This window comes from Pinus tabuliformis, chromosome 4_2, assembly GCF_031772625.1.
Source record: "Pinus tabuliformis cultivar Carrire ecotype Pingquan chromosome 4_2, CPIR1, whole genome shotgun sequence".
In the NCBI taxonomy this organism is placed as follows: domain Eukaryota; kingdom Viridiplantae; phylum Streptophyta; class Pinopsida; order Pinales; family Pinaceae; genus Pinus; species Pinus tabuliformis.
The window spans coordinates 312,253,335-312,280,765 of record NC_142304.1 but is presented as its reverse complement, the minus strand read 5'-3'; the positions used below and the strand labels follow the sequence as shown (position 1 = coordinate 312,280,765).

Sequence of the window (27,431 nt, the reverse complement as noted above, 5' to 3'; positions counted from 1 at the left end):
AAGCACAAATTGAGGTGCAAGCTCTCAGAGAACAGCTGTAGTAGAAAGAGGCACAATTGGCCTGCATGGCCAGCTGGGCCATGGATGCTATCCAATGCAGACAGCCGGCCAAATCCTATGGCCTGTACTTAAAAGACCAATGGCTGCAGTTTCAAATCAATACCTTGGCGCAAAGAGGTATCTCTCAGCTCCAAGACCCGCAGCAATTCGCTGAAGTATGCAATACTAGTTCATCAGAGGATAGGGCCAAATTAGCGGAGTTCTACCTCCACAATCTGGCCCTGCCTAATGTAGTTTCATGGGATCCCAACACGGCCTTGGGAGATATGCAATTAATGGCATTTGCCTCATGGGTGAACCATGAGGACAAAAGAGCAGCAAAAGCCAAAGCAGTCATGAACCGAGAGCTGAACGAGCCATTGCTCATCAGACCAGAACCAGGGGATCCAGTTGCACTAATCTCAGCACACCAACATTTGTCCACTGACCCTCAAGCTTCATTAAGATATATGGATCAACAGGCCCAAGCCATAGCTCATTTTGAGGACATGGAGAGACTGTTAGGAGACAACCCTGTCCAAGCGTGCACCCGCAGATGGAATACATTGGCCCACAGTCTGAAAATCCGAGAGTACCATACCCCAACTCGGATGAGGGAAGCTCTGGTACGAGTGGCCCTCTATAAGAAATCCATGCAAAACCTCCAGGCCAGCTGGATTGGCCTTAAGCTAAGCCCACCACTGCTGCTAGGATTGATGGAAGGCAGCACAGAGAAAGATGATAATGAACAGTGGGAAGAGGTAAACAGAAGGGCTGGGTTTCATATCAGCAAGGAGGACACTACTACAGAGGCTTGGGATGTAAGGGTAGCAGTAAAGGCAATGAAGGATGAAGAGTTGGACTAGTTGCTCAAGGATGAGCAAATATTTTAGCTGGGGGGTGATGATGAGCACCAAATTTTGGTAACATTTTGGGCTCATTTGGCCTACTTACCTTGTTCAACCCTTCATTTTTTATCACTTATGCATCATTTCTTAGTATATTCATGTTATTTGTAGGAAGGAGGGCAGTCATTATGCTTATGTGGCTAATACATGTTTATTTCAGGTTTTTTTGACATTAAATGGAGCAAAAACCACGCAGATGGAGGCAAGGAGACATCCAAGGTGGCATTGCGGGTTTATAGGAAGGTTGTCCACAGCCTTGAATGACCTTCCTCGTGATCTCCACCCCAACTCCGAGCTCCAACAGCTATCACCACCGAGCTAGAAGGCAGCCAACGGATTCTACAGGAACAACAGTTTACTTTTAGTTGGACAGCCAAGCCCCACTAATTTAGGAGGCCAGCTTGGCCCTCATAATGTATAAATATTGAGGCTGTAGCCTTCGATGGGGACTTTTGAACCTTTGTTGCAGATTTTGAATCACGAGCTATAGCTCTGTTTTGCTCTTTGTAAGCCATTTTTGGCATGTTGTTAGACTTATGATTATGATCTTTTAATAAAAGGCAGGCAGATTTGAGTTCAATCCTGAGTTCTTAGAGGAGCTATAACTCTCAGGTTTGGGCCCAACCTGAGAGCAATAGGCCTCCTTTCTTTGTATTGTTACTTGTCTTTCCTTTCAGCATTTCGTTTCTTTGCTTTGACATGCATTTGGAAAACACAGTCTGCTGATTCAAACTTCTTGATGTGATTAAGTAGGTTAGTTGTATGGATAAAGTGCTTTCAGCAGCTTAGATTAGAGTAGGAGGATTAGAATTCATCAGAGTTCCAAGAAAGGTTGATCGTACACTCACTTCCACCTCTGTTTAGAGATTGGGAGTGTAGACCGTGCCAACCACAAAAAAAAACGCAGTTTTACATGTTCATGCATGCTTTAAAGTCATATTTCCATTGATAGAAGTGTCCATGCATTTAGATCTTGAGCAATAACTCCTTGTTTCAGCACCATGCACGATTTCTATCTTAACTTCCATCGCTGTTCTTTGGGTTTTTAATACAACAGTTGGAATAGGTTGATGAATTCTCGGTTTTGTGCAAGATAGAGGTGATTTGTTCCATTTACACTGCGCAACACCACTCTATCACGTCCTTATCCTTCTCAGCCGTGCCTAAGCCATCTCCTTACCTCCCCAGCTAGATCATTTGCCAACCATCTCTTCTGTTATCCACATTGTTTTATCTTTTCGGCCTTCCATTGCCTCTACCCTTCTATTGACCAACCAGCTTTACACACCCTCTCTCCATCTCATCTCTCTGTCCATAGGCCATCACAAGCTCCTCTATCATCCTACCTATCCACCCATACAACTCATTCACTCCTCCATCACCCAAAACTCCGACTGCAGAACATCCTGTAGAAGTTAGCAGACTTCCTGTAGAAATCCCGAGCTTCCTGTAGGATCCCCTACAGACATCCTGTAGAAGCTTGCAAACACGGTTGCCAGGCACCTAAACGTTGTGAACTTCTGTGGAATGATGTTAGGGATCCCCTGGAACCATAGTTTTAAAAACCGGCGGAAAAAACCGGTAACCGGCCTAACCGGCCGGTTGGAGGCCTGGCCGGTCCGAACCGGCCCATCTAACCTGGTTTACACCCTCATGTGCCCAAAAATCGGCCCTAACCGGTAAAAACCGGCCGGTTTAGGGCGGAACCGGCCGGTTCCGTCCTAAACTGGCCGGTTTATGGACAGGCCGCCGGTTAAAAGAAAAAGCGCAACGGTTTTTGGTTTTAGGGGTGGTTTAGGGGTTTTGGGGGGCAGGGAAAGGTATTTTCCCTCCAAAAACACCCTCACACTTGCTATAAGACACCCCTCTCACTCTCATTTGTCTCACACAACTGATTTGGAGTGTTTGTGAGTTTGTTTGTGAGCTTGGAGAGTGTGGAGTTTTTGCTGAAGTAGTCATCTTGGAGTTGGATTTGGAGCTATTTTGGAGATAGTGTGTAGCTGTCAGTGGAGTTGCCATCTTCAAGAGGAGGCTAAGGGAGCTAGTTTGCATTTCCAGGTAAGGATTTGCACTTGATAATTCCTCATTTGAGTCTGCTGTCCATGAATTTTTTTTTAATGTGTTATACTTATAAACTTCTCACTTCTATGATCTATCATCTATCATGTATGCTATAAACTCTCTACTTCTAGCTCTAAGCCTCTATGCTATCAAATTTTGTAGCTTGAGCCTTGCATGTGCATTTGTTTTCCTACATTTATCTTTGGTTTTCCATTTTGCTTAGCTGCAATTTTTTTTTAAATGGCAGATTCCTTTGCAAATTGTTATTATTTCAAGCAAACATGGCTCCAAAAGGAAAGGACAATGCATGGGTTCATTGTGATGTAATTGAGGGAAAAATGATATGCAAATTATGCCATAAATCTATTGGAGGTGGGGGTATTCTTAGGTTGAAACAACACTTGGCTGGGGTAAGAGGCCAAGTAAAGCCATGTGATGCACCAAAAGAACTGTTAGGTCCTATTAGGGCAGAATACATTGCCAAGCTTGAAAATTTTTATGAGGATAAGGCTAGGGAGAAGGCCATCCAAGATGAAATTGCAAGGAAGAGGGAATTAATGGAAGCCATGAATCTTATGAAAGAAAGTGGGTATGATGATTATGAGATTCAAGACTCCACTTCTATCCCTTCCACCAATGACCCCTTTCACTATGTTCATCCTTCTGTTGGAGTTGGCCAACCATCAAAAGGAGCAAAGAGACCAAACATCCAAAGTTATTTCTCATCTTCTGCCAACATTGCCTCTTCTAAATCTAATCCCACTTCCTCCCAGCCAAGTTCTCAACCCACTTTGGATCAACATTGGAAAAAACAATGCAAAGAAACTTCTCACCAATACATTGCTAGATGGTGGTATGATTCAGATATCCCATTTAATGCTGCTCGCTCACCTTATTACCAAGCTATGTGGGACTCTGTTATAGCTGCAGGAAAGGGCTTCAAAGGCCCTAGTATGCATGACTTGAGGGGAGCTCTTTTGCAAAAAGAGATATCTTCCATTGATGAGTATTTGGTTGAGTTTAAAGAGTCATGGCTCAAAACAGGTTGTTCCATTATGTCAGATGGATGGACCGATGGAAAGAACCGGACTATCATTAATTTCCTTGTTTCTTGCCCTCAAGGAACCATGTTTTTGAAATCAGTTGATGCATCTGATAGGGTAAAGGATGCAAGCCTTCTATTTGAGCTTTTGGATAACATTATTCAGGAAGTTGGGGAGCAGCATGTTGTGCAGGTCATCACTGATAATGCCTCAAACTATGTTCTTGCTGGAAAGATGCTTGAGGCCAAATATAAGACCATATTTTGGACTCCATGTGCTACACATTGCATAGACCTCATGCTTGAGGATATAGGCAAAGTGGAGTGGGTAAAAAACACTGTAGAGCATGCCAAGTGCATTACAAAATACATTTACAACCACTCATGGGTATTGAGCCTAATGAGGAAACACACTGGAGGCAAAGAGCTTGTTAGGCCTGCAATTACGAGATTTGCAACTCACTTCCTCACGTTGCAATGTCTCAATGGTCAACATAGAAACTTGCAGAAAATGTTTTCCTCTGAAGAATGGTCTGAATCTCGGTGGGCTCGTAGACCAGATGGAAAAGACACCAAAAAGAAAGTGTTAGACACTTATTTTTGGAAAAGGTCTGTAGAGCTTGTGAAAATTACCGAGCCCCTTGATAAGGTGCTAAGGTTGGTGGATGGGGAAAGATTGGCCATGGGCTACATTTATGAAGCTATGGATCAGGCAAAGGAGCAGATACGGGCAGCTTACAATGACAGGTTAGCTAAATATGGCCGTATATGGGAGATCATTGATAACAGATGGAACAATCAACTCCATCGTCCTATACATGCAACCGGGTATTTTTTGAACCCAAGGTATCACTATAAAAATCGGCTAGGAGATCAGCATGATGGGGAGGTCAGAGCTGGATTGATTGATTGCTTGGAGCGCATGGTCCCTAACCATGTAGACCAGTTGGAAATACATAGACAGCTTACTATTTTCAATCAAGCAAGTGGTACTTTTGGCAAAAACTTGGCAAAGATGGCAAGAGATGTGGACCAACCAGGTAAGCAATTCCAATTTCCATTTTCTTTTTCATTTCAAGTTAAAATTGTTTACGTTCTTTACAATTCAAATTATAAACTAAGTTACTAATTATTGTCTTTTTCTTTGCAGCACATTGGTGGGAGTCATTTGGTGGCCAGTGTCCTCAATTGCAAAGGTTTGCAATTAGAGTCCTCAGTCAAACTTGCAGTGCTTCAGGTTGTGAGCGCAATTGGTCTGTTTTTGAGCGCATACACACGAAGAAGAGAAACCGTTTGGAACAAAAACGGTTAAATGATCTTGTTTTTGTGCAATACAACCTTCGACTGAGGAGGAACCAAATGATGAGCAAATCCCCTGATCTAGATCCCATTGTGTTGGACGATATTGATCCAACATCAGAATGGGTGGAGGAGACTGAAGATCCTGTGTTTGAGGCTGATTTTGATATCGACATGGCTTTAGCGGAGGATGAGGCAGATTATGTGGCGGCATCAGAACCAGGATCAGTAGCGGCATCAAGGAAAGGCAAGGAACCAATGGAAGGCACTAGTCGTGCAGGTCGAAAAACTCGTGCTTCCATTAGGTCCACTTCTATTGTCATTGGTGGCATTGATACTGATGTTGCAGATGAGGCAGAGGCATCCTCAGACTCTGAACCAGATGATGTCTATGTAGCTCCTGATGATGATCCTGTGTCTAGTAGTGGTGATGGACTTGATGATTGATCATGTGTACACTGTAGACTTGTAGTAGGCCAATGGCCTCATAGCTTGCAGCATTGTTTTTGGACTTTATAGGCCATTTAGAGCCTCATTTCTTATGTATTTTGCTATTTTGTCGATGATATGTATTGCACTCGGTGCCATTTTGATATATTCACCTTTGCATGGTATATAAATGAGCAAACTTTGCATATTTTGTCTCTATTGGCTTGGAATCATGGTTTTACATCTTAAAAATAGTTTTGTTTCATTAAAAATTAATTATTTAATGTATTTTTTAAAAACCGGTTCGTTTAGACCAAACCAGTCCCGGTTAGACCGGTTCCGGTCGGTAAACCGGTTCATTAGGTGGACCGGTCCGGTCACCGGTTCCGGTTTTAAAAACACTGCCTGGAACCTCTCAGAGTCCTCCTGACCTTTCCCAAGCCTTCCTCCCCTTGAACTACCCCTGCACAGTCAAGACCCAGTAAGAAGCACAGTCATAATAACTCCAACCACTTGAGCAAAAATATAAGAACATGTTCTCTTCAGATGAAAGTAGTTTAAACTCATACATCTCATCTCACTAGAAGTAATGGCATCATTTTTAGAAGTTGCATTCCCACCATTGCATCATAAGGATTAAGCTGGTCAGATTAGGGTTTACTAGGGTTTCCATGCTTTGTTGGCTTTCAGTTCATTCTTGCAAAGTAGGTTAATTTCCTTTGAGATAGCTTTTGTTCATCACTTAAAAAGCTTCTTCTGAGAACATATAGAAGTTGGCTTGAGCCCTAGCGGACTTGTGCCAGTTGACCAAGTGACAGCTGTGACAAGAGCTAGTACTTGTGCATACAGCATCGTCGCTTCCAAGTTTGTTACGAACTACCGGGTTGATAAAATTAGAGAAGGAAGCTCCAGGAGTTGTAGCATTATTGCTACAATACTGGAGCCCACCAGTTGGCAGTGGACTTTGGTGTGTTCTAGAAGCTGAAGAACTAGGAGATAGAGGAGGTAGACCATGTCCTCTACTGGTGACAGGGGTAGGTGGTGTCACCTCCTCCTCCTCATATACCTCCTCCACTACCTCTTGCTCTAACCAATTAGGGCTGACTCTATGATAGGCCTCTTGGCTTCAACCCTCCATGCAGCAGTGGTATCAATCCCATCCAATGAGATGGCCTCCACATCAGGTGTCCTCTCAAGTTGCCTCACCCATAATTGAAGATTGTAGTAGACATAGATCATGTCATTAAATCGTTGGTACTCCAACCTGTACAAGGGTCATAAATTATAAATAATAAATTAATAATTATAAAAAATATTATTTAATGAATTCAAAAAATTAATTGGAATATTTTAACATGTTGTGCTTCTTTGTGTGTATTTTTTCAAATACACTCCCGTTGCGCTTGCATCCTGAGGAGCTACATGTTTTGTTGAGCACTCGAATGGCAAGCCTTTGGAGATTGGGTACTCTACTATCGTAACTTCTCCAGCATGCATGTATAAGAAATAAGATAAAATAGGAAAAAAATGAAATTTGAAAGCTGAAGCAAATTATGAACTTGAAGAGACAATGAATTTTGAAACAAAGTAAATCTTACTTGGCATTGTAGTCTTCTTATCATGGATAGCCATGTCAAAGCTAAATGTGCCACTTGCCATCTTGTATATCTCCATTTCTTTGGAGATTTCTGCACGTTCTGCTGAAGATGGCACGATCTTGTGAACACAAATGAAGAATCCATCCATGACCTCAACAACGAATAAGAAACCACAAGAGTAAAAAAATGTGGGGTTCAGGTATATCCCTGTAGCATGAATGGGACGATGGAGTGTATTGTTCCATCGCTCATCAATCACTTCTCATATGAGTTGTTGTTTCTCAAACCCCTCATCCCCCTTATCATCATAGTAGCTGCGAATGGATTCTTCGGCCCTATCCATGGCCTTATACAAGTAGCCCATTACGGGCTTGTCTCCATCAACTAATCGAAGAACCTTCACCAAAGGTTCAGTGATGATACACACCTCCTGCATTGCCGCCCATAAGATTTCTTGGTGTGAAACTAACCTGCATATTGCCTCTCCTTCTAGTTTGTGTCTATATGACAATGCACGCCACTTCTCTGAAAGAAACATTCTTTTCACATCCCACATAGAATTCAGGAGCGATTGAAGAGATATGAAATTAGTGGCGAACCGTGTAATGGTAGGGCACACCAACTCCTTGTTGTTGGTGAATGTTCTCATCAAATGAAGCACAAATGCATGATTTTATATAAATTTTGTATTACTTTTTGATGATTCAACAATATCCTTGACAAAAGGAATTTTTCCTATGTCCTCCAACATCAAATCAATGTAGTGTGCAACACAAGGTGTGTAAAATAAGTTAGGATGCCTCTCCATAAGCATCTTGCCAGCAACAACATAATTTGCAGCATTGCCTGTTATGACTTGGACAACAGGGCCCACTTCCTAAATGAACACGTCTAACAAATCACATAATAATCGCGCATCTTTGATATGTGCAAATGCATCAACAAATTTCATAAGCATTGTCCTCTTAGGACAATTAACCAAGAAGTTAATAAGGCTTTCATCATTTTGATCGGTCCAACCATCTGACATCACAATGCATCCTGTGTGTGCCCATGATCCCCTAAACTCCTCCAATCTCTTAGTGCAGTCAACCTTTTCATTCTGAAGAATGCGCCCTCTAAAGTCATCATATGAAGGGGCTTTGTACCTTGGGCCAACAATAGTAATAACATCAATCACGGGCTAGAAAAATGGATTGTTCCTGGCAATGCTGAAAGTAATATCACTCCAAAGAAGAAACTTGCCCAACAACTTGTCAGCTTCTTCTTTCTCCCTTTTTTTAAGAACTAACGTGATAGATGGTTGTGCACCAGGTGTGGTTTTAGGAACAAAAAATGATGAGGTAGTTATGGGGTTGGGTGTAGATGTTGATGGTAAAGAAGAACTAGTACCACTCTCACGGTCACTTCCCAATCCTGCCACTCCATCCCTTGTGATTTGACTCTTCAGAGCTGCCTTGGACAGTTTGGTTGTCTCTATTTCTTCCAATGATTTGAGGGCTCTTCAGATGATTTTTGGATTTGTATTTAAGCAAGGCCCTACCTCATGTCCAGGAATTTGTGCAAGGTGGAACTTCAATTTGTATACCCCCCTATCACATGATGCCCACATAATTGGCAAGTCAAGTTTGATCTGTCAAACCCTCCATCAGGTTCACCAAATTCCCACAAAGGGTCCAATATCCTTGGCATTTTTGTAACTTTGTTGAATCTTGAGTTTTAATGTAAGATTGAAGTTTGAAGTTTGAACCTAGGGCACAAGAAGAATTGCAAGTTAAACAAATGAAATTAAAATTTACATACAACATTTTGAATTTTTGACAAAAAAACCCTCAACTCAATGCAACAATAATGACAAAAAAACCACATTCAAACCCAAGCAAAAATCATGGAAAAAACTAGGGCACAAGAAATTAAACAGCTAAAACTAACAATGAAGATTTTTCATTTTTGACCAAAAAAACCCTCTCCACTGAATGCAACAAAAATGAAAAAAACACACACTCAAATCCAAGCAAAAATGATGGAAAATATATGGGTGATAGAAACCTAAGGAAAACCAAGAAAAAAACAAAAAAAATAGAGCCAAATTTGATGCCCATACTTGAAAACCATGCCCTGTTGAAGAAACTTGGTTCAAACTTGAATTTTTTTTGCTTGGGATACTAAATTCCTTAACTTTTCTCCTCTCTTGCCCTTGCAGATGAGTTCCTCTCCTTCTTAGTTCTCACCTCTGCCCTTTGTTTGCAAAATGAGAAGAAACAAAATCTAAATTTACCTTTAAAATCGCTCTGCTGTGCGGCCCGGTGATTTTTTCAGGTCAACTCTCGATTTTTTCCAAAATCGCTATAAAAGCCGGAAAAATTGCCGATTTTATGGGCACCACAAAAAAATAGCGATTTTTTCAAAAATCATGATTTTATCACGATGTTCGCAACACTAGTTAAAACTCAATAGGGCAATGAAAGCATAATCAAGATATCCATGACCATATCACCAGCAATACACCATGGCATAAAATAAGCACCACTCTATTGAGTGAAAGATCAATTGTCTAATCAAGCACATGTATCTTTGGATGTATGTACCCCTAAGCCATCCAATGCTCCATCAACTTGTAAACCTGCATTTGTGATAAAAAATCACAAGTGTAGTAAAAAAAATTCACTAGTGTGGGTCTCATGCAAGATGGGGGGTAACAATTGGCTCAAATTTGGGAATGTGTACTTTTCTTGGGGGTGCATGAGAACCTTGTAGTCTTGGCATGTACTTGCTAGAAATAACCACCGATATATATATATATATATGGTGTGATGGATCAATATCAACATCCCTAAACACCACATCACTCGATCATAATGTTCACACCACAAAATTTTCCAAAATTTGGCTTTACATCAGGCATAAGCTAATAATGCCAAGGAGGAGATGAAAGCAAACCTAATGCTCATGAATTTTGAGCTTATTCTTCCTACCCTTCTCTACATTTGGTGTCCCCTATACTATGAGATCAGAGGACACTGTCATTACCTTTAGTGCTACTCAGGGGGCGCCCTATCTACTTACTTTCAATACCAGGACCAGAGATGCTTATCCCTTTTCATTAGGGAGATCTTCAGCCACATCTTAGCTTCTCATGCCGTGCCCTGCCCTAGGATGACCATGCCGATTGCCTCATACTTCCCTGTTGATCTGTCAGATCGGAGCAACAAATGACATGCAGAGTTCCAGAGTGCACAAGACAGTAGGATGGCCCAAATATTTCATTCCCGTGACATGAATTTAGAGAAACTGCTATGCATGGATTTCAGTTTATTCCCTGTTGTTTCTAATGGTTTTCATATTTTCTGTGCTTTTTGTCTTCTGGTGCAATTTCTTGTGTGCTCCTAAAACTCTGTTCCTTCATCAGCTGCTTTTTATACTTGCTCTGCAGTCTGAGCATGGCATATGTAAATCAAAAACAAGATTGATTTTCACACTTGCGTCAGTTTGGTCTATGAGGTTTTGGTCGATTCAGAGGTTTCTAAATCCTAATTTGTTTGATGCTCATAGGGTCTAAAAACAATGATACCTGGCAGGTCAAATACAATGATTTACAAAAGGTTGTAGAAATCTCAACCATGTTGTATTCTCCCATATAAAGAACAACTGAGAAGGTTGTGGACATCCCCGCCAACTTCGAGAAAAAATGTTTTATCCTATAGATTTCAAGTGAATCAAATTTAGAAAAAATGGAAATTGGTGATGTTATTTTTGAATAAAACATGGAAAATTTGCCCATGGGTGAAAATTGGTGAATCTTTTTTTTTGTTGGGAATAAAACATGTTTAATTGGCCCATGGGTGATCTTGCCCCTAAACTTTTCCCTGCTCACAAGTGACTGTTTGGTGATTTGTTGTAAGAGATTGTTAATCATGTCTTCTTGGAGTGTAGAGTTACATGTTTTTCGTGGATTGATTGGTTTGAGTAAGGTAATCTTTTATTAATCGTCTGCATTTGAAAGGATTCATTTTAGGAGATAGGTGGATGATCTAACGATATGGTAGATGATTATTGGACACTATAATGTTGATATGGATCTCCTTTTGATGGAAAAAATGTTGATGCACATTTAATGGGGACGTGTCCATCTTTCAGTTGGCTGAGACCAAGATATTCAAAGTAGAAGTGGCAGTTTGGGTTTCACCTTGAAGTGGCATTTGCCATAGGCATGTTCACTTGCTTGAGATTAGGGCTAAGGAAAATGTACTTAGCCCTCCTTGCATATGTTGTGACGGGCAGTTTCTGACATTCTGTGGTTGCTACTTGGCAAGTTGATTTTTTTGCCTTGAACTTAATTATTATTATTATTTTTAAAGTGCAATTATATAATAATGATAAGATATATTTCCAGGAAAAAGAACTTTAGTGAACAAGAACCTTGCAAGGCTCGTATGAATTATTAAAAATTGTATAGTTCTAGATAAGTTCAAATACAATTTGGGTTTGGAGTTGGTAACACAGTTGGGTGTTAAATATGATTTTAAGGCTTCATACTATGAAGTGCTAAAAGTAGTAATAATCTATTACTCTTGAATAGCAGAATAAATTTTAAATTTTTTTTAAAGCATCATGTTCAGAACTATTATAACGCCATGTTAGTAGGTAATAAATAAAGTTATAGAGGTATCCATATTACCTCTTGTCTCTAAGGGTATAATATATTCTATTCGTGCGTGGAACTAATAGAGCCTTGTCCTTTTCCTTACAATAATTAACTTTTACATATTAGATATATTATGCTAGTAGATTGGTAGATGATGCAAATTAGTGCTCAAAATAAGTAATTAATGTTTTGAGAAGAAGGTCATTAAAGTTAGTGGTTTATCTAATTATATTCACTCTATTTTTTGTTTGAAATATTGATATTATTATTCTTCAATAGGCTGTAGCTAGTGAAGGTGGCACTGATGATGCTAAAAGGAGGGGAGATGCTTTTGCTCATGCATTTCGGGCTCACCTTGCAAGGTATGTGGTATGGTACTTGCATATGATATAAAAACTGACTAGCATGAGTAGTGTTTTGTCATTCACTATAAGATAGCATGCATTTATGGGTAAATATCAAAGTAGAAAGATGACTCTCCTACTAACCTATTATTCAATCCTAGATGTATCAAAATTGTTTGCTATAATAACCATAGTGGTAGCAATTTATGTGATGGTTTCGATGTCACTTGAATTTGCCATTACATGTAATATTCGCCGTGAATGGTGATCGTTTAGAATAACGTTTGCTGAAATTTGAACTAATAAATGTTTGTTTATTCATTAACTACACTGCCATGCTAATCAATAATTCTCAGGTTAATGGAGGAACCTGCAGCTTATGGAAAGTTGGGCTTGGCCAACCTATTGGAGCTCAGAGAGGAATGTTTGAGAGAATTTCACTTCTCAGATGCATATAAAACAATTAAACAAAGGTCAATTTTGTTTTGCTTATAGTAAACTAATCTGTTTATTCAAATTAGTTTCTCTTCTAGCTGATATGTCAAATGATAAATCTGTATGTCATATTGTGTATTGAAAACTTATATTTGATGATCAAGATGTTGTCCTTTGTTTTTTATTGATAAATGGTTCAATTTGGTAGGGGATCAATTTTAATGAACCAGACATGATTATTATATCAACCATAGATTGCTTTGTAATTAGTCCATGGACAATATAGTTTAGGGTTTTATGCTGCTATTTGTATTCTAAAAGTTCCATCTATTTTATTTGTCTCAATTATATCATAGTTGATTCTAGGTTTTGAGATTTGTGGGATTTATTAGTACTTAGGATATAAATAAATAAATATATAATGGGAGTTGTTGCCCCTTGACATGTAGGGATAATTAGAGGAGATTTTTTCACTTGCAGATGGTAGTTCCGTAGATGAGATCTATGGTCATTTCATGGACACTTGGTTAGAGATGCTTCCCTACATTCTCTCAGCTCAATCACATTTGATGGTTATGCATATGAGGCTTGATATATATTGTGCACTGTTATATTTTACCTCATTGTATCATATTGGGTGTTAGTGTCTTCCGTACTTGTCATGGAAGTGGTGATCGTTGGTGGTTAGATGATGGATTTTAACATTCTAAATTTATGTCATTTTCCTTATTTTGCCATGGTGGGTCATAGTCATCTCTTGGATAAGTATTGTCACTCGTGTCGAGGTCTACTACCTAGGGTTTTGAAAGGTGCAATGTGTCCAAATCCCAATCCACACTTAACACTCTCCATCCTTTCCAATTTCCCTTTTCCCACTAATAGGTGGTTGTTATGTCACAAAAATATTTGTGCTTCGCAGTCCAATAAGGAAACCCTCATCTCGAAAGAGCTAAGAGCTTGAGGTCAATGCAACTAAATAAATATAAAGCTAAATAAACGAAAAATAGAAAGGAGAAAAATCAAAAGCCATAACAAAGCTTGAGCAATGCCCATTGCCTCAAATCTGGTAGGTCTTGTGGGAGTCTTTCGAAGACAAAACCCAGGCTAAGACAAAACAATGAGGTGGATGCCACTGTCACCTCAACACTCCACCTCCTACTCTTTAGTAGAATTTCACCACATGGGAGGCTTCCCAATATAGGTCACCTAAAGGATATTCTATGTCAAAAGTTCAAAGGTGACACTTCAATAGGTTTAGTCAAGGTACGTAGGCTAAGAACAAGGCTCAATTCTATGTGCTAAGGAATAGCGTACCTATGAAGAGGCCTATAAGGTGAAGCTTGCAGCTTGGGGTTTTCAAAATATGATTCAAAAATAACACAATTAGGCATAAAGGAGGAAGGAAAAGGTTTGCTTGAAAGATATGATTAACAACAAGAGAAGCAAACTTTCAAATGACCCTAAGTTGAAGTCTAAATGCAGAATTAAGGTTCTTCAAGCCCTAGAATTACCTTGGTTGATGACATCAGCCCTAGGGAAGCACTTTCAACCATGCAAATTGCTATATTTTGATGTTTTAAGGCTCAACAAGGTGAAACGACTTCAAATCAGCTCAACACCCTTGCCCTAGTTGTATTTTTCCTAAAACCTTAACCCTGGCAACTTGCCTTGACGTGCCAAAATTTTAGGGCCTGAAATTTTAGGGACAAAATTTTAGGATGGGAAGAAAAGGATGAGATTTTGAAGCTTTTGATCATCAAGGTGGTTGCTAGTGCGTTCTATCTAATTTGGTGATGGAGTCTTAGGGATTTTGACCATGGAAATATCAAACCATTGAAGGGAGTAAGGTGGAAAACCATACATTTTAACTTGCTAACCCTAGCTATCACTTTACGAGGGGAGAAATTCACTAGAGAAAAGCTCACTAGGAGGTTCTTTAGGGAGTTCAAGGATACAAGATTAAAGCATGCAAAATGTACTAAGCATTTAGGCTAAATATAAGCATTTAGACATGGAACATAGAAACCCTAGCAATATTCATTACATGGAATAATCATAAATGATATTTATTCATCAAAATTTACTCACAATATATCCAAGAACAAGATTTTTTTCAATTCCAAAATGATGTCTCGGAAACAAGCACTAGTTTGCAATAACCAAAAATCCACATAAGATCACATCTCCACAAAGTAGCGAAGTACAATAGTTAGGTCGAGTTCCTTAAGAGAGGCTGAATTCCACACAAGTGATGATGAACAAATGAGTGAGGTGACCTTTTATTTATATGAGGTCTACCTCACCTAATTTCTAGCTAAGAAGTCCCTACGCAAGTTTGATTTTGAGAGGACAAAAGTAAATTAGGGTTACAAACCAACCCACTATATAGCATAATTTTCCATTATAAACCCACATATGTGTGTCATAGGGCTAAAAATGTGATGACTTCATGCCCTATTTGGGCTCCAAATGCTCCATCAAGGCAAAAATAGGGCTGAGAATGTCTCCAAGCATCATGATCATCCTCCATTTGAGAAAATCCCCAAATCATACATCAAGATTCAAAACACCTCCAAGGGTCCGAACTCCAGCTCTGGGTGCCAAACTGTTGAAATATGTAACTAGGTTTGGTCTTCATAATGACATATGTAATCGTGATTTTATGTATTTAATAAAAAGAGAAAAATAAATTTATTATTTGTGTTCTTGAGGCATGGGTTTCATGCTCAAGGGAAATTTATTTTTAGGTCAAGCACCCATTGAATGCTTCTAGATTTGTCATAAACTCAATTGAGTGATTGTCATGCATTGAAGACCCATTTGGGCATGTTACATATTGTAAAGAAAAATCTATTGAGTCAAAATAGAGTCAAAAGACCCTCCAAGACCTTGTCATGGCTCAAAGATCAAGTCGGACTACATGAAGGGACAGGTCAGCCTGATGATAGGAATTCGTAACCCTCACAAGCCTATAAATAAGAAGAAATTCGACCTCATTTGGACACCCACTCAAGCAAGTTCGATCTCCACAAGTTAGAAGTTGGAAAAGGATGAAGAAAGAGAAGAAGAAAAAGTTCGAAGTTTTGGGCTTCTCTCTCTCTTTTGTTAGGGTTTCTACAGTTGCTGGGCAGGACAAAATTTTGAAGCTACATCGAAGCTGTGAAGTTGCATTGAAGCTGGGAAGCTACATCGAAGCTGTGAAGCTGGAAGGTCAAAGCTGTGAAGCTACATTGAAGCTGTGAAGCTACATCAAAGTTATGAAGCTGCAAGGTCGAAGTTGTGAAGCTGCAAAGTCGAAGCTATGACACTACCTCTAGGTCGCGATTGCTTCTAGGTCGAAGCTGCTGGAGCGGCATCAAGGTCGAAGTTGCAGAAATTGTTGCTGGGATCGAAATTTTTGGAGAAGTTGCTGGAAGGTCGAAGTTTGTTGCTGGACGCTGTTCAAGAAGGAAAAAGTTGACTTGGTCTTGGAGGGTCTTGGTCACGGGTTATAGGTCTTGGAATTCGTCAATTGAAGTTTTGTAAGTATTGAAGAATTTTGATGGGTTTTCCTCTTAGTTGGAGAGGTTTTGGCCCTGGCTGATCACCTACATCTTGTGTCCTATTGTCTCTCTGTTCTTTATGATTTGTTAGCTGTTTGATGATAAAGAACACTAATAATAATAAAGGAAAGAAGAAGTTAATCAAGTAAATTAAAAATACATCACAAGCAACTATCAAAGTAAGAGAAAACACCTAATCTACCCGCCCTATATTTCTCAAGATGGTAGTAGAGTTAAGGTAACTTCATCAAGGAAGGGCAACACAAAGAAGGATACTCAAGGGCCAAAGTATGAAGAAATCATCTTGGAAACATCAAGAGCATCAATCATCAAGAAGAGTTCGATCAAGGAAGAGAAAGGAATCTAATACCCAACAAAGGAAGAATAAAGAAGAGCGAAGAATTTTCTGATCTGTTTTGGGTTAATTCTCCTCCACTCATGTGAAAATTAGGGCATCATTTGCAATAGTGAAAGCTGAAAATTGCAGTCACTCAAAGGAGCCAAAGTTTGGGTCAAAGAAGGACTATTTAGCAAGCCGAATTGTCAAGAGGAGTCAAGGTCAAGCAAAGTCAAAAGGAGGCAAATCTATCCATATTCCAACCACACATGTGACCTAGGGTTTCTGCAAAAGGGCTGAAATTGCAGACCTCCTACAACAAGCCAAAATTTTGAAGAAGGGCCGAAAATTTGAGGTTGTGAAACAAGTTTGACTAGCGTTGACTTGAAGGAAGAAAAACAGGAAAAAGCGTTGTCATCATCAAGGAATCAATGTGATCTCCCTTTAAGCCAAGGATCACTTTTGAAGAAAGACATCTTCACCAAGAAGACATCTTCTATTATCTACATCATCATCAAAATCAAGAAGGCATCAAGTTGAAGATTTCATCATCTAGGAGTATCTTCACTTGACAAGTAAGTATTTTTATATCTATATTTGAATATGTCAAAATGACTTCATATTGCAAGGAGAGCAACAAATTGGTTGGGTCGTCAAACTTTCTTGCATGGAAGAAGAGGATAGATTTGATCCTCATAGAAAATGAAGTCATTGGTCATGTTAAGGGTTTAATTGTTGAACCACCAAAAGAAGAAGCTCAAGCTCTACAAGATGAAGATATCAAAAGAAGAAGGAATAGCCTCATACTTTATGAGGGTGTCAGAAATAAGAGACCAACTCCAAGAGTTGGGAGAAATAATGTCTGACAAGGAAATGACTACCATAGTGCTCAATGCACTACCAGAGGAATGGGGCAACTTCACATCAAGCATCTATGGGAAGAAGGAAGCTACTCCATTCAATGAACTATGGTCATTGTGAAAAATCAAAGAAACCAAGCTGAAGGCAAAAATCGATGTAGGATCAAGCGAGCAAGCTCAAGCTTTTTCTACCATGGCTAGAAGAAAAAAAGGAAGTTTGGAAAGCTTGTGTTGATTTGGGGTAGCATCGGATGTGCTCTAGGCCTCAAATTTTGCAGGGAGGCTTGGGCACATGTATTCCAAAGAACCCAGAAAGCGTTTTGGGAAATTCCACCTAGAGACAATTTTATTAAAATAATTAATATTTTTTAATGGGACCCTAAGTCTAAACTTAGGAAATTAAAAATATTAATGGGTATTAATCTAATTGTGGGTGTAACTTCTAGAAGAAGACGAGGATCAAGCTAAAATGATCTTAGCCATTGATTAACTTTTAATCTGGGCCATCAAATGTCAACTAGAAGATTATTTAAGGAAGCTTGAGGGTCATTTGGAAAACACACATCGAGAGATCAAGAGATTGAATTTCTGAAGTGAGAAGTTCTCAGGAGGAAGTTCTGATCGAGGAGATTTCTTGCAGTTGAGGGGCAAGGATAGCATCCGGAGAGAAAAAGAGACTCTCTGCCGGAAAATCATCAGCAGAGAGCAGCAGAGAGTGATCCAACAACTCTCACGCAAAGGCTGATGCAGGGCCATGCAGAGGCAGCACAAAGGGTGAGAGAGAGTCCGAAATTTGGTTGGGCAGAGTCAGTTTTAGAACCTTGGAGCCAGGGTGTGAGACCAGGAGGTTGAGAGTAGAGACTCAAGGTAGCAAATCGATCAGCACACTGGGTGACGCAGTGCCTAGAGGGGTTGACGCAGGGACTTGCGTGAGGATTGCGCAAAGGCAGCGTAGAGCTTGCTAGAGGCACCACATCCAGTGTTCGGATCAGCCGAGATTTTTCTCAGTGATTGTGTGAGGTAATCTCACAAATGTTTCTGCCAATATTTCTCTCTCTGTAACTGAATAACTCGAGAGGTATTCAGAGATGTATTCAAAATTTGCTACTACTTAATAATAATAAACCCTCAGATCTGCTGCACTGGTTTTCCCGCATTGGGTTTTTCCGGGGACTTTTGTCCAAAAATAACGGTGTCATTTGTGTTATATTTTTCTTTCTTGCTTAGTCTCTTGTTTCCACATATAATTTAATTAAGTGAAGGCTGCAGTGTATGTATTACGATATTTGCTGTAGGAAACTGCAAGTAATTTGTTTAAAGGAATTTAATAAAAGGAGTAATATCATCAGTTGTTGTAGTAAGGATTCTGGTTGAGGAATTTTCACAGCTTGGTCCTCAGAAAAATAAGAAGAACATGTTGAAGGTTCAATGTTATGGCTATCATGAATATGGGCACTACAAGAGAGATTGTCCAAAGCTCAAGAAGGACAACAACGAAAGAGGAAGGGAAGAAGCCCATATCATCGAAGAAGTGGAAGAAGCTCAAAATAAGAAATCCAAGGAGGAGAAGGTAAAAGATGTCCACTCTGATTGAGATAGTCTTCCTGACCTAGTTCTTCTCAAGTTTATGTTTCAGGTTTTCTGTTGTAAAGTATAACTATCATGAGAAACATGATAGGATGCATCATGTTAGGAGATGGCATCATAGAAGCATTCGATTGAAAGCAAGAGCTCGTGACATCATCATAAAGAAGCTTGAAAGATAGCTGAAATAATAGTCTATGGTTGTCACCTATAGAAGGATGTAGCTTTTGGTAACCTCATTAGAAGCATAAGTAGTAGTTATGGGAAAAAGAAAGTCATCTAGTATAGAGCTCATCATACATCATTCAAAAGGATCATTTGCAGAGTGAGGATGATCAAGATCCTCCATTGGAATCTTCATTGAAAGGTTCACCTACTGGAAGAAGCAAGTGTCTCGCCAGGAATTCCAACTTGTATGGGATTCATGGGATGATGGTATGATGTCAAAAAGAAGTGAAGTAGGTCAAGTGATTGAAGTTCTTTCGATCAAGGAAGCTGCTGAAGGAAGTCTGGATGACCAAAAGAAAGATATGAGGAATGTGTGCTTGTAATTGATAAAATAGTTATGTCATATGGTTACAGATATCATGAATGAGTGCTCTACCTCAAGAGCATGATCAAAAGAAAGGATCTCCTCCTGTGAAAGGATGCATGAAGGCATGGTTCACACATTGACTAGATGAAATCAACATAATATGTCCTCATATGAAATATGAGGTGGTTGACAAAGTTGAAGGAACTATGATTGGAAGTTCCTGGGAGGAAATGTGTGAATAAAGAAAGGAAGAGATCATGAAAAATGCAACTATGGAGAAGGCAATCAACATCCAAGGACTAGAAGATTTGACTATGATATCTCCATGGGAAAGATATGAAGATCCTGATAAAGTCTGAAAAAGAAAGAGACCCTTGATGTTGTATATCTTTTTGGAGATGTGTCAATATGTATGCAGGATGTTGATGTGACAACAAGCAGATGTCATGATGAAAAGACCATCACAAAGGTAAGTTTGATTTAATGTTCATTCTTGATTTTTGAACAATATCTGGATGGGCTAATGCAGGGCTACCAAAGGAAGAGTTGTAGATGTCATCTACAACTAATACTCATGTGGTAGGATGAAAGATCCTGAAGGAAACATGATGTGAAGAAGGTAGCAAGGTATGAAGGAAAGGCCAGATATGGACTAATGGATCACTTTCCAATGAAAAAAAGGATGACATGACTGACATGATTCATGAATGAAAGTGATGGATGGTCGATGCCCTATGAAGAAGTCCCAAAAGATGTAGGCTCCATAACAAAGAAGAAACTCATGACATCAAAAGAGGGAGTCCTACAAGCAGCTGGTTGTCCCATGATCTCCACCTAGAGAGCTGCTGGAAGCAAGTCCTTGATTAAGAGGGACGTTGGGTACATTCCTTTTATGGAATGGGTTGGTCATCGCTGAATAAGAGGGAGTGACAAATATGGTTCTTTACTTCATGTGTCATGCACTAGACTAGGACTAATAGACATAAGTCTTAGTGAAGGCCATGAGGAGAGGACACATCATTCTTGTATTCACCTAGGAAGATAAAATGGAGGATTGGGTGAGCATCTGGCATCTGATACTCTTTGAAGATGTGGTAGGGCATCCAAGATAAGAGTAGTCGTAGAGGACCGATATTCATTGAGGACTGGGAATCCAACAGAAGAATAGTCTTGGTCGAACATACTTTGAGAGAACCGAAGTGGGGTATGTTCTGAGAGAGACAATGATGAGGGTGTCTATAAATCATTGGTCTCACTAGCATTGTGCTCTGATCTTGTGGAGAGATAGAGTTGTTGGTCAAGGCCTTGCTATGTGACAATGCTGGATCATATGATGCCATACAGATGGGTTACCAATCTGACTCTTCTTGTGAGAATTATTCAGATTGAGAATGTCCAAGTACCTTCTATGGATTATGAATACCTCCCTAGTTAAGAGGGAGTGTTGAAATATGTAACTAGGTTCGGTCTTCACAATGACATATGTAATTGTGATTTTATGTATTTAATGAAAAGAGAAAAATAAATTTACTATTTGTGTTCTTGAGGCATGGGTTTCATGCTCCAGGGAAATTTATTTTTAGGTCAAGCACCCATTGAGTGCTTCTAGGTTTGTAAAAAGTCAATTAAGTTATTGTCATGTATTAAAGACCCATTTGGGCATGTTACATATTGTAAAGAAAAAATTATTGAGTCAAAAGACCCTCCAAGACCTCGTCATGGCTCAAAGATCAAGTCGGCCTACATAAAGGGACAAGTTAGCCTCAAGATAGCAATTTGTACCTTTCACAAGCCTATAATTAAGAAGGAATTCAACCTCATTTGGACCCTCACTCAAGCAAGTTCGATCTCCACAAGATAGAAGATGGAAAAGGACGAAGAAGGAGAAGAAGAACAAGTTCGAAGTTTTGGGCCTCTCTCTCTCTCTCTCTTTTGTTACGGTTTGTATAGTTATTGGGCAAGACAAAATTCAAAAAGTGCATCGAAGCTGGGAAGCTGCATCGAGGCTTTGAAGTTGCATCAAAGTTGTGAAGTTGCAAGGTCGAAGCTGTGAAGTTGCAAATTCGAAGCTATGAAGTTGCCTCTAGGTCGAAGCTGCTTCTAGGTCGAAGCTGTGAAGTTGCAAATTCGAAGCTGCATCAAGGTCGAAGTTGCATAAATTGTTGTTGGGATCGAAGTTGTTGGAAGGTGTTGATTTGGGGTAGCATCAGATGTGCTCTAGCCATGAAAAATGGTGGAGAGGTTAAAGCACGTGAGATCTCCAAGACCCAGAAATGGTTTGGGAGATATTAAAATAATTAATATTTTTAATGGAGTTCCTAAGTCTAAACTTAGGAAAAATAAAATATTAATGGGTATTAATTTAAATCTGGGTTAGAATGGTCCAAAAGTCATGGATCAAGCCAAATCTAATCTTAGCCGTTGATTAGAGATTTAATCTCGGCTGTTGATTGACCAACGAGAAAAGTATAAGAGGAGGCTTGAGGGTTAGCTGAAGAACACACCGAGAGAGATCAAGAACTCGATTTTTTGGGGCAGGGTTTGCTGAGGAAATTGAGTGAAGCGATCTGAGTTGCAGCTGAGGAGCAATGGATACATAGCAGAGAGGCAGAGTTAGTACTGGGAGGATCAGCGTAGAAGCCGGGAGAGGTTGACGGAGAGCTAGCTAGATGCCATGCACAGGCAGCCAGAGGCCACACAGAGGCAGCCAGGAGCTGCGCAGAGCTAGAGAGGGCCAGTGTGTGAGACGCAAAGGCTCCAGAGGTTGACTCAGAGCCCCGAGAGGCTGATGCTGGGCTGACGTTGGGCCAGAGAGGCTGACGCAGGCCCTAGAGGCAGCGCTGGGAGATTTTCGTGGGATAGACTGGAGCTGTAGAACTAGATAGGGTGATGCAGTCCCTATCAGAGTGACGCAGAGCAACAGAAGTTGCATAGTTGCTATGGGATTGTTCTTCCAGTGATTTAGCCGGAATATCTGTCTCTGACTGAGAGGTACTACCGCTGAGGGCATTCTCTGTTGGGCGAGCCATTTCTGGCACCCAGGCTGTATTCTGAAACTGCATAATAATAAAACCCCTGAATAGTTACACCAGTTTTCCCGCATTGGGATTTTTCGTGGACATTAGTCCAAAAACAATGGTGTCAGTTGTGTGCTTGTTTTCTTTCAGTTGATTATCTGTAGATGTTGATACTGTACTTGTGTTTACTTTCAGTGTTTACATGGTAAATATCTGGTTAAGTAATTAAACAAGTACGAAGAAATAAACCAGATAGTACAAGAAGAATTTCTAACGTGTTAAATTTAGAAATTCCAACATGGTATCAGAGCGTGGTTGCAGATCTTAGGATAACTGAGGGCATCAGCCGAGCAGAGCAGTAGCAGCAGAAACAACTGTCCCGAGTGATAAAAGTTGTTCCTAGCAAAAAGCAGCAAGGAAGGGGTGACGCAGAGAGCCTGCGTCATTAGTTCGAGCCAATAGGAGGATGAGCGCTGAGGCAGAGAGGAGTAGACCTAACCTACGTAGTGCCCAGTCATCTTTCTCAGTTAGGAAGGATTGACGATGTGGCTAGGAGGTGCAGATTTTGCTGGTGCTGGGATTACGTAGAGCCAAGAGGTTCAGACCTTCAGATTGCTGAGGCATAGGAGGCTGTGGGTGATTTGCGGAGCAAAGTTGGTGGGGTACTGTGGTCAGAACAGTACCTAATAGGGCAAGACCTAGGAGGAGGGAGTTGCTGCCGAGGATTTCTACCCAAGAAATCTAGATCAGTGGTGCAGTTGCACAAACGACCAGAGTGGCGTATCTCGACATTGGCAAAGGGGTTTCCAAAAGGGAAATCGAGGCTCAGAGGGAGTCAACCTGAGAACTTCTAGACGGGAAGTTGAGAGACTCAACAGGATTCGATCAGAGGACTTCCGGGAGGGAAGTAGAGAGTCTCGAAAGAGGAGCAGCGAAATGGCAGTGAATGGGCTGAGAGATGAGGATAGACTAGACAAAGCCTCCAACTTCGTAGTCTGGAAGGCCAGGATCTTATCCATTCTAGATAGGTATCGCATCAAGCACTTCGCCTTGAAAATGATAGCGATCCCAGTTGACCCGGGTGAAAATGAGAAGTACAAAGAGGCAATGGCCAGGGCTAAGTGCATCATCCTTGACAAGGTCAAGGATCATGTGGTACCACATACTGCCGAGAAGGGTATGACAAATGAGATGTGGGATGCCCTAAAGAAGTTGTATCAGCATACTTCCGTGCAGAGGAAGATGCTTCGAGAAAATCAGTTGCGGTCATACCAGATGCAGAGGGGAGAGTAGGTAGATATCTTCCTCGGACGATTAACAGATATCTGGGACCTGTTGACTTCCATAGGGGCCACGCTAGATGAGGAGATGTTGGTGAGGACCGCACTGAATGCAGTGTCAGAGGACTGGGATGTATTTGTTCAGAGCTTACTGGGTAGGTCGAACCTTCTGGATTGGGAGGAACTGTGGGTGGCTCTTTGTCAAGAAGAGATCAGACGGCTAACCAAGGCAGGGAGTAGCGGTAAGGGGGTCAGAATCAAGAAAGAGGAAGAGGAGGATGCTGCTCTAGCATCTGCAGGAAAGTAGGAGAAACAAAAGAAGAAGGACCTCTCCAAGGTCAAGTGCTTCCACTGTGGGGAACTGGGTCACTATGCGAACCAGTGTCCAAGGAAGAAGAGTAAGGGAGAGGCTTCTGAGACCAAGGCAGCGCCAGCGAGGGTGGAGAAAGAAGTGGAGACAGATGACGACTGTGCCATGAGTGCTCATGCGCCACTTGAGAGGAAGTGGGGAGACATCGAGCTGTAGTCAGGAAGACTACAGGTGATGAGGGGCAGGATCCTTGAGGTACCCAACCTCTTGGATTATACCTTGCTACGGGAGCCCCGAAGAGAAGTAGCAGGACTAGTGGATGTCGGTAGAGACGGATGCGGATGGAGTGACAGAGGGTGCTACAGTGCAGGAGTCCCGGGACAGCGTGAGGCAATAGTGCAAGATGCATGGAGTTGTTGCAGCAGCGCAGAGGTCAGTAGAGGGAGCACTTGTCAGCGACAGAGGGAGCTTCAGCGTCGGGAGTGTTTCGAGGCTGACAAAGATGTCAGAGTTGGGAGGATCAATTACTTACTTCTCAGTAACTGAGTTGCAGTTCAGTGGTTAGCAGTGGCAATGCTATGGGCAACACGATGCAACATGATGAGGGGATGCAGTGCATATGTAGCAATGGTAGTGGTAGCAACACAGATGCAGAGGGAGTTGCCGTACAAATGCAACAATGGCAGTGGCAGCAACACAGATGCAGAGGGAGCTGCCGTACAAATGCAGCAATGGCAGCGGCAGGGCCATGGGCAATAGTACAGGATGCAACAATGCAGAGGATGTTGGGCGGAGAGGCCTAGCATCAAAATAGGGACAAATGCTGGATGATCAGGGTGATACTCAGTGAAGAGTATTACTAGAGCACAATGTTCTCTAAGAGGGAGTGTTGATTTGGGGTAGCATCAGATGTGCTCTAACCATGAAAATTGGTGGAGAGGCTAAAGCATGTGAGATCTCCAAGACCCAGAAATGGTTTGATCAGAATCTAACCGGTTTGGGAGATATTAAAATAATTAATATTTTTAATGGAGTTCCTAAGTCTAAACTTAGGAAATAAAATATTAATGGGTATTAATTTAAAACTGGGTTAGAATGGTCCAAAAGTCATGGATCAAGCCAAATCTAATCTTAGCCGTTGATGGACCAACGAGAAAAGTATAAGAGGAGGCTTGAGGGTTTGTTGAAGAACACATCGAGAGAGAACAAGAACTCAATTTTCTGGGGCAGGGTTTGCTGAGGAAATTGAGTGAAGTGATTTGAGTTGCAGCTGAGGGGCAGTGAATACATAGGAAAGAGGCAGAGTTAGTAACGGGAGGATCAACGCAGAAGCTGGGAGAGGTTGATGCAGAGTCGGCTAGAGGCCACGCAGTGGTAGCCAGGAGCTGCGTAGAGCCAGAGAGGGCCAGTGTGTGAGATGTAGAAGCTCCAGAGGCTGATGCAGGGCTTCGAGAGGCTAATGCTGGGCTAGATAGGCTGACGCTGGGCCAGAGAGGCTGACGCAGGCCCTAGAGGCAGCTCTGGGAGATTTTCGTGGGAAAGACTGGAGTTGGAGAGCTGGATATGGTGACGCAATCCCTATTAGAGTGACGCAGAGCAACAGAAGCTGCATAGTTGCTGTGGGATTGTTCATCCGATGATTTAGCCAGAATATCTGTCTTCGACTTAGAGGTACTACTGCCGGGGGCATTCTCTGTTGGGTGAGCCATTTTTGGCATCCAGGTTGTATTTTGAAATTGCATAATAATAAAACCCTTTAAATAGTTGCACTGGTTTTCCGCATTGGGATTTTCTGGGGACATTAGTCCAAAAACAACAATGTCACTTGTGTGCTTGTTTTCTTTCAGTTGATGATTTGTGGATGTTGATATTGTACTTGTGTTTATTTTCAGTATTTACATGGTAAATAAATTGTTAAGTAATTAAACAAGTAGGAAGAAATAAACGAGATAGTACAGGAAGAATTTCTAACGGGTTAAACTTAGAAATTCCAACAGAAGGTTGAAGTTTGTTGCTGGAAGCTGTTTAAGAAGGAAAAATTTGACTTGGTCTTGGAGGATCGTGGTCAAGGTTTATAGGTCTTGGAATTCGTCAATTGAAGTTCTATAAGAAGAGAAGAATTATGATGGGCTTTGCTCTCAGTTTGAGAGGTTTTGGCCCTAGATGATCACCTACATCTTGTATCCTATTGTCCTACAATGATGATTTGTGTTATAAGCCAACTCACTAGCCAAAAAATAAAACCAAGTGAAATGCCCACACTTATGAACCAAAATGCTAACTTCATCCATGCGTAGGCTATTGATGCTTTTGCAGTATTGGGCAGACATTCTCCCATAGGGTCATGCTGGTTTGACTAGTGGGGGAATTATACATTCACCCAAATAAGCCATGTTGATTTGGCTAGGGGTGAATGGCCTATGGGCAAACTTTCTCCCATATAGTCATGTTGATTTGAATAGGGGAGATTGATACATTTACCCATGGGGCCATGCTAATTTGGCTAGGGGTAAATGGCCCATGGTACTCACATTGCTAGCTCCAGGGTGGAGTGATCTATTTTATAGAGTGGGTTTGAATTGTTTATCTAATGGGGGTTTTACCCATTAGTGGGGTAACAATTCTAGTCTAATGTTGAGTTGTCATGTAGGCTCCATAAGTGAGGGGGTGAAGAGCCACCTCTATGGGTGTCCACTCACATTAGAGCTCTATATAAATAGATAGACATGTGAGAGGCAAATCAATCAACATAGCAAGCTCATTGATCTTTTCTAGTGGACGAGAAAGTGAACAAAGGAGAAATCGGTTCTGAGATCATATTTTCTTCATTTCTATCTCTCTGGGTCGCACATGTGAGAAAGAAGGCAAGTTTGACTAGAGTTGACCGAGTTGTTTTGATCAAGTTTTGACTAGATTTTTGGATGTCTCACATGTGAGACTTTGACTGTTTGACTTCGCTGTTTGATTGCATGCTGCACGTATGGGTTTGATCGCCGACCGCACGTGTGGATCTGGTCGCAGAGTTGACTGTAGGTTTAAAGTTGACCAGACCGAGTTGACCGCAGGTCTAAAGTTGACTAGATTGAGTTGAACACAAAGTGGACTATTTGACCAACATGGAATTCATATTATTTTGGTTGGTTTGACCTACATTGACTTGCTAAAG

The 27,431-nt window shown here is 40.9% G+C and overlaps 2 protein-coding genes across 2 annotated transcripts in view; both read left to right on the top strand.

The window, feature by feature from the left end:
- Nucleotides 1-27,431, top strand: part of LOC149169224 (pantothenate kinase 2-like) — a 403,110-nt gene that overhangs the window by 194,052 nt on the left and 181,627 nt on the right. The window contains exons 15-16 of the mRNA XM_089428613.1: nucleotides 12,301-12,383; nucleotides 12,722-12,838. Coding sequence (XP_089284739.1) covers nucleotides 12,301-12,383; nucleotides 12,722-12,838 — 200 coding nt within the window. The remainder of the gene's footprint in view (nucleotides 1-12,300; nucleotides 12,384-12,721; nucleotides 12,839-27,431) is intronic.
- LOC149169225 (uncharacterized) lies at nucleotides 3,322-6,153 on the top strand. Its single transcript, XM_089427045.1, has 2 exons — nucleotides 3,322-5,090; nucleotides 5,201-6,153. The coding sequence occupies exons 1-2, from the start codon at nucleotides 3,347-3,349 to the stop codon at nucleotides 5,794-5,796; spliced, it is 2,340 nt and encodes a 779-aa protein (XP_089283171.1). The 5' UTR covers nucleotides 3,322-3,346; the 3' UTR covers nucleotides 5,797-6,153.

What these genes read in the sequence shown, in the direction of transcription:
- LOC149169225 (XM_089427045.1), top strand. Translation starts at nt 3,347, where the DNA reads ATGATATGCAAATTATGCCATAAATCTATTGGAGGTGGGGGTATTCTT. An exon ending in AAGAGATGTGGACCAACCAG is followed by an intron (nt 5,091 to 5,200) that starts GTAAGCAATTCC and finishes TTTTCTTTGCAG; the next exon opens with CACATTGGTGGGAGTCATTT.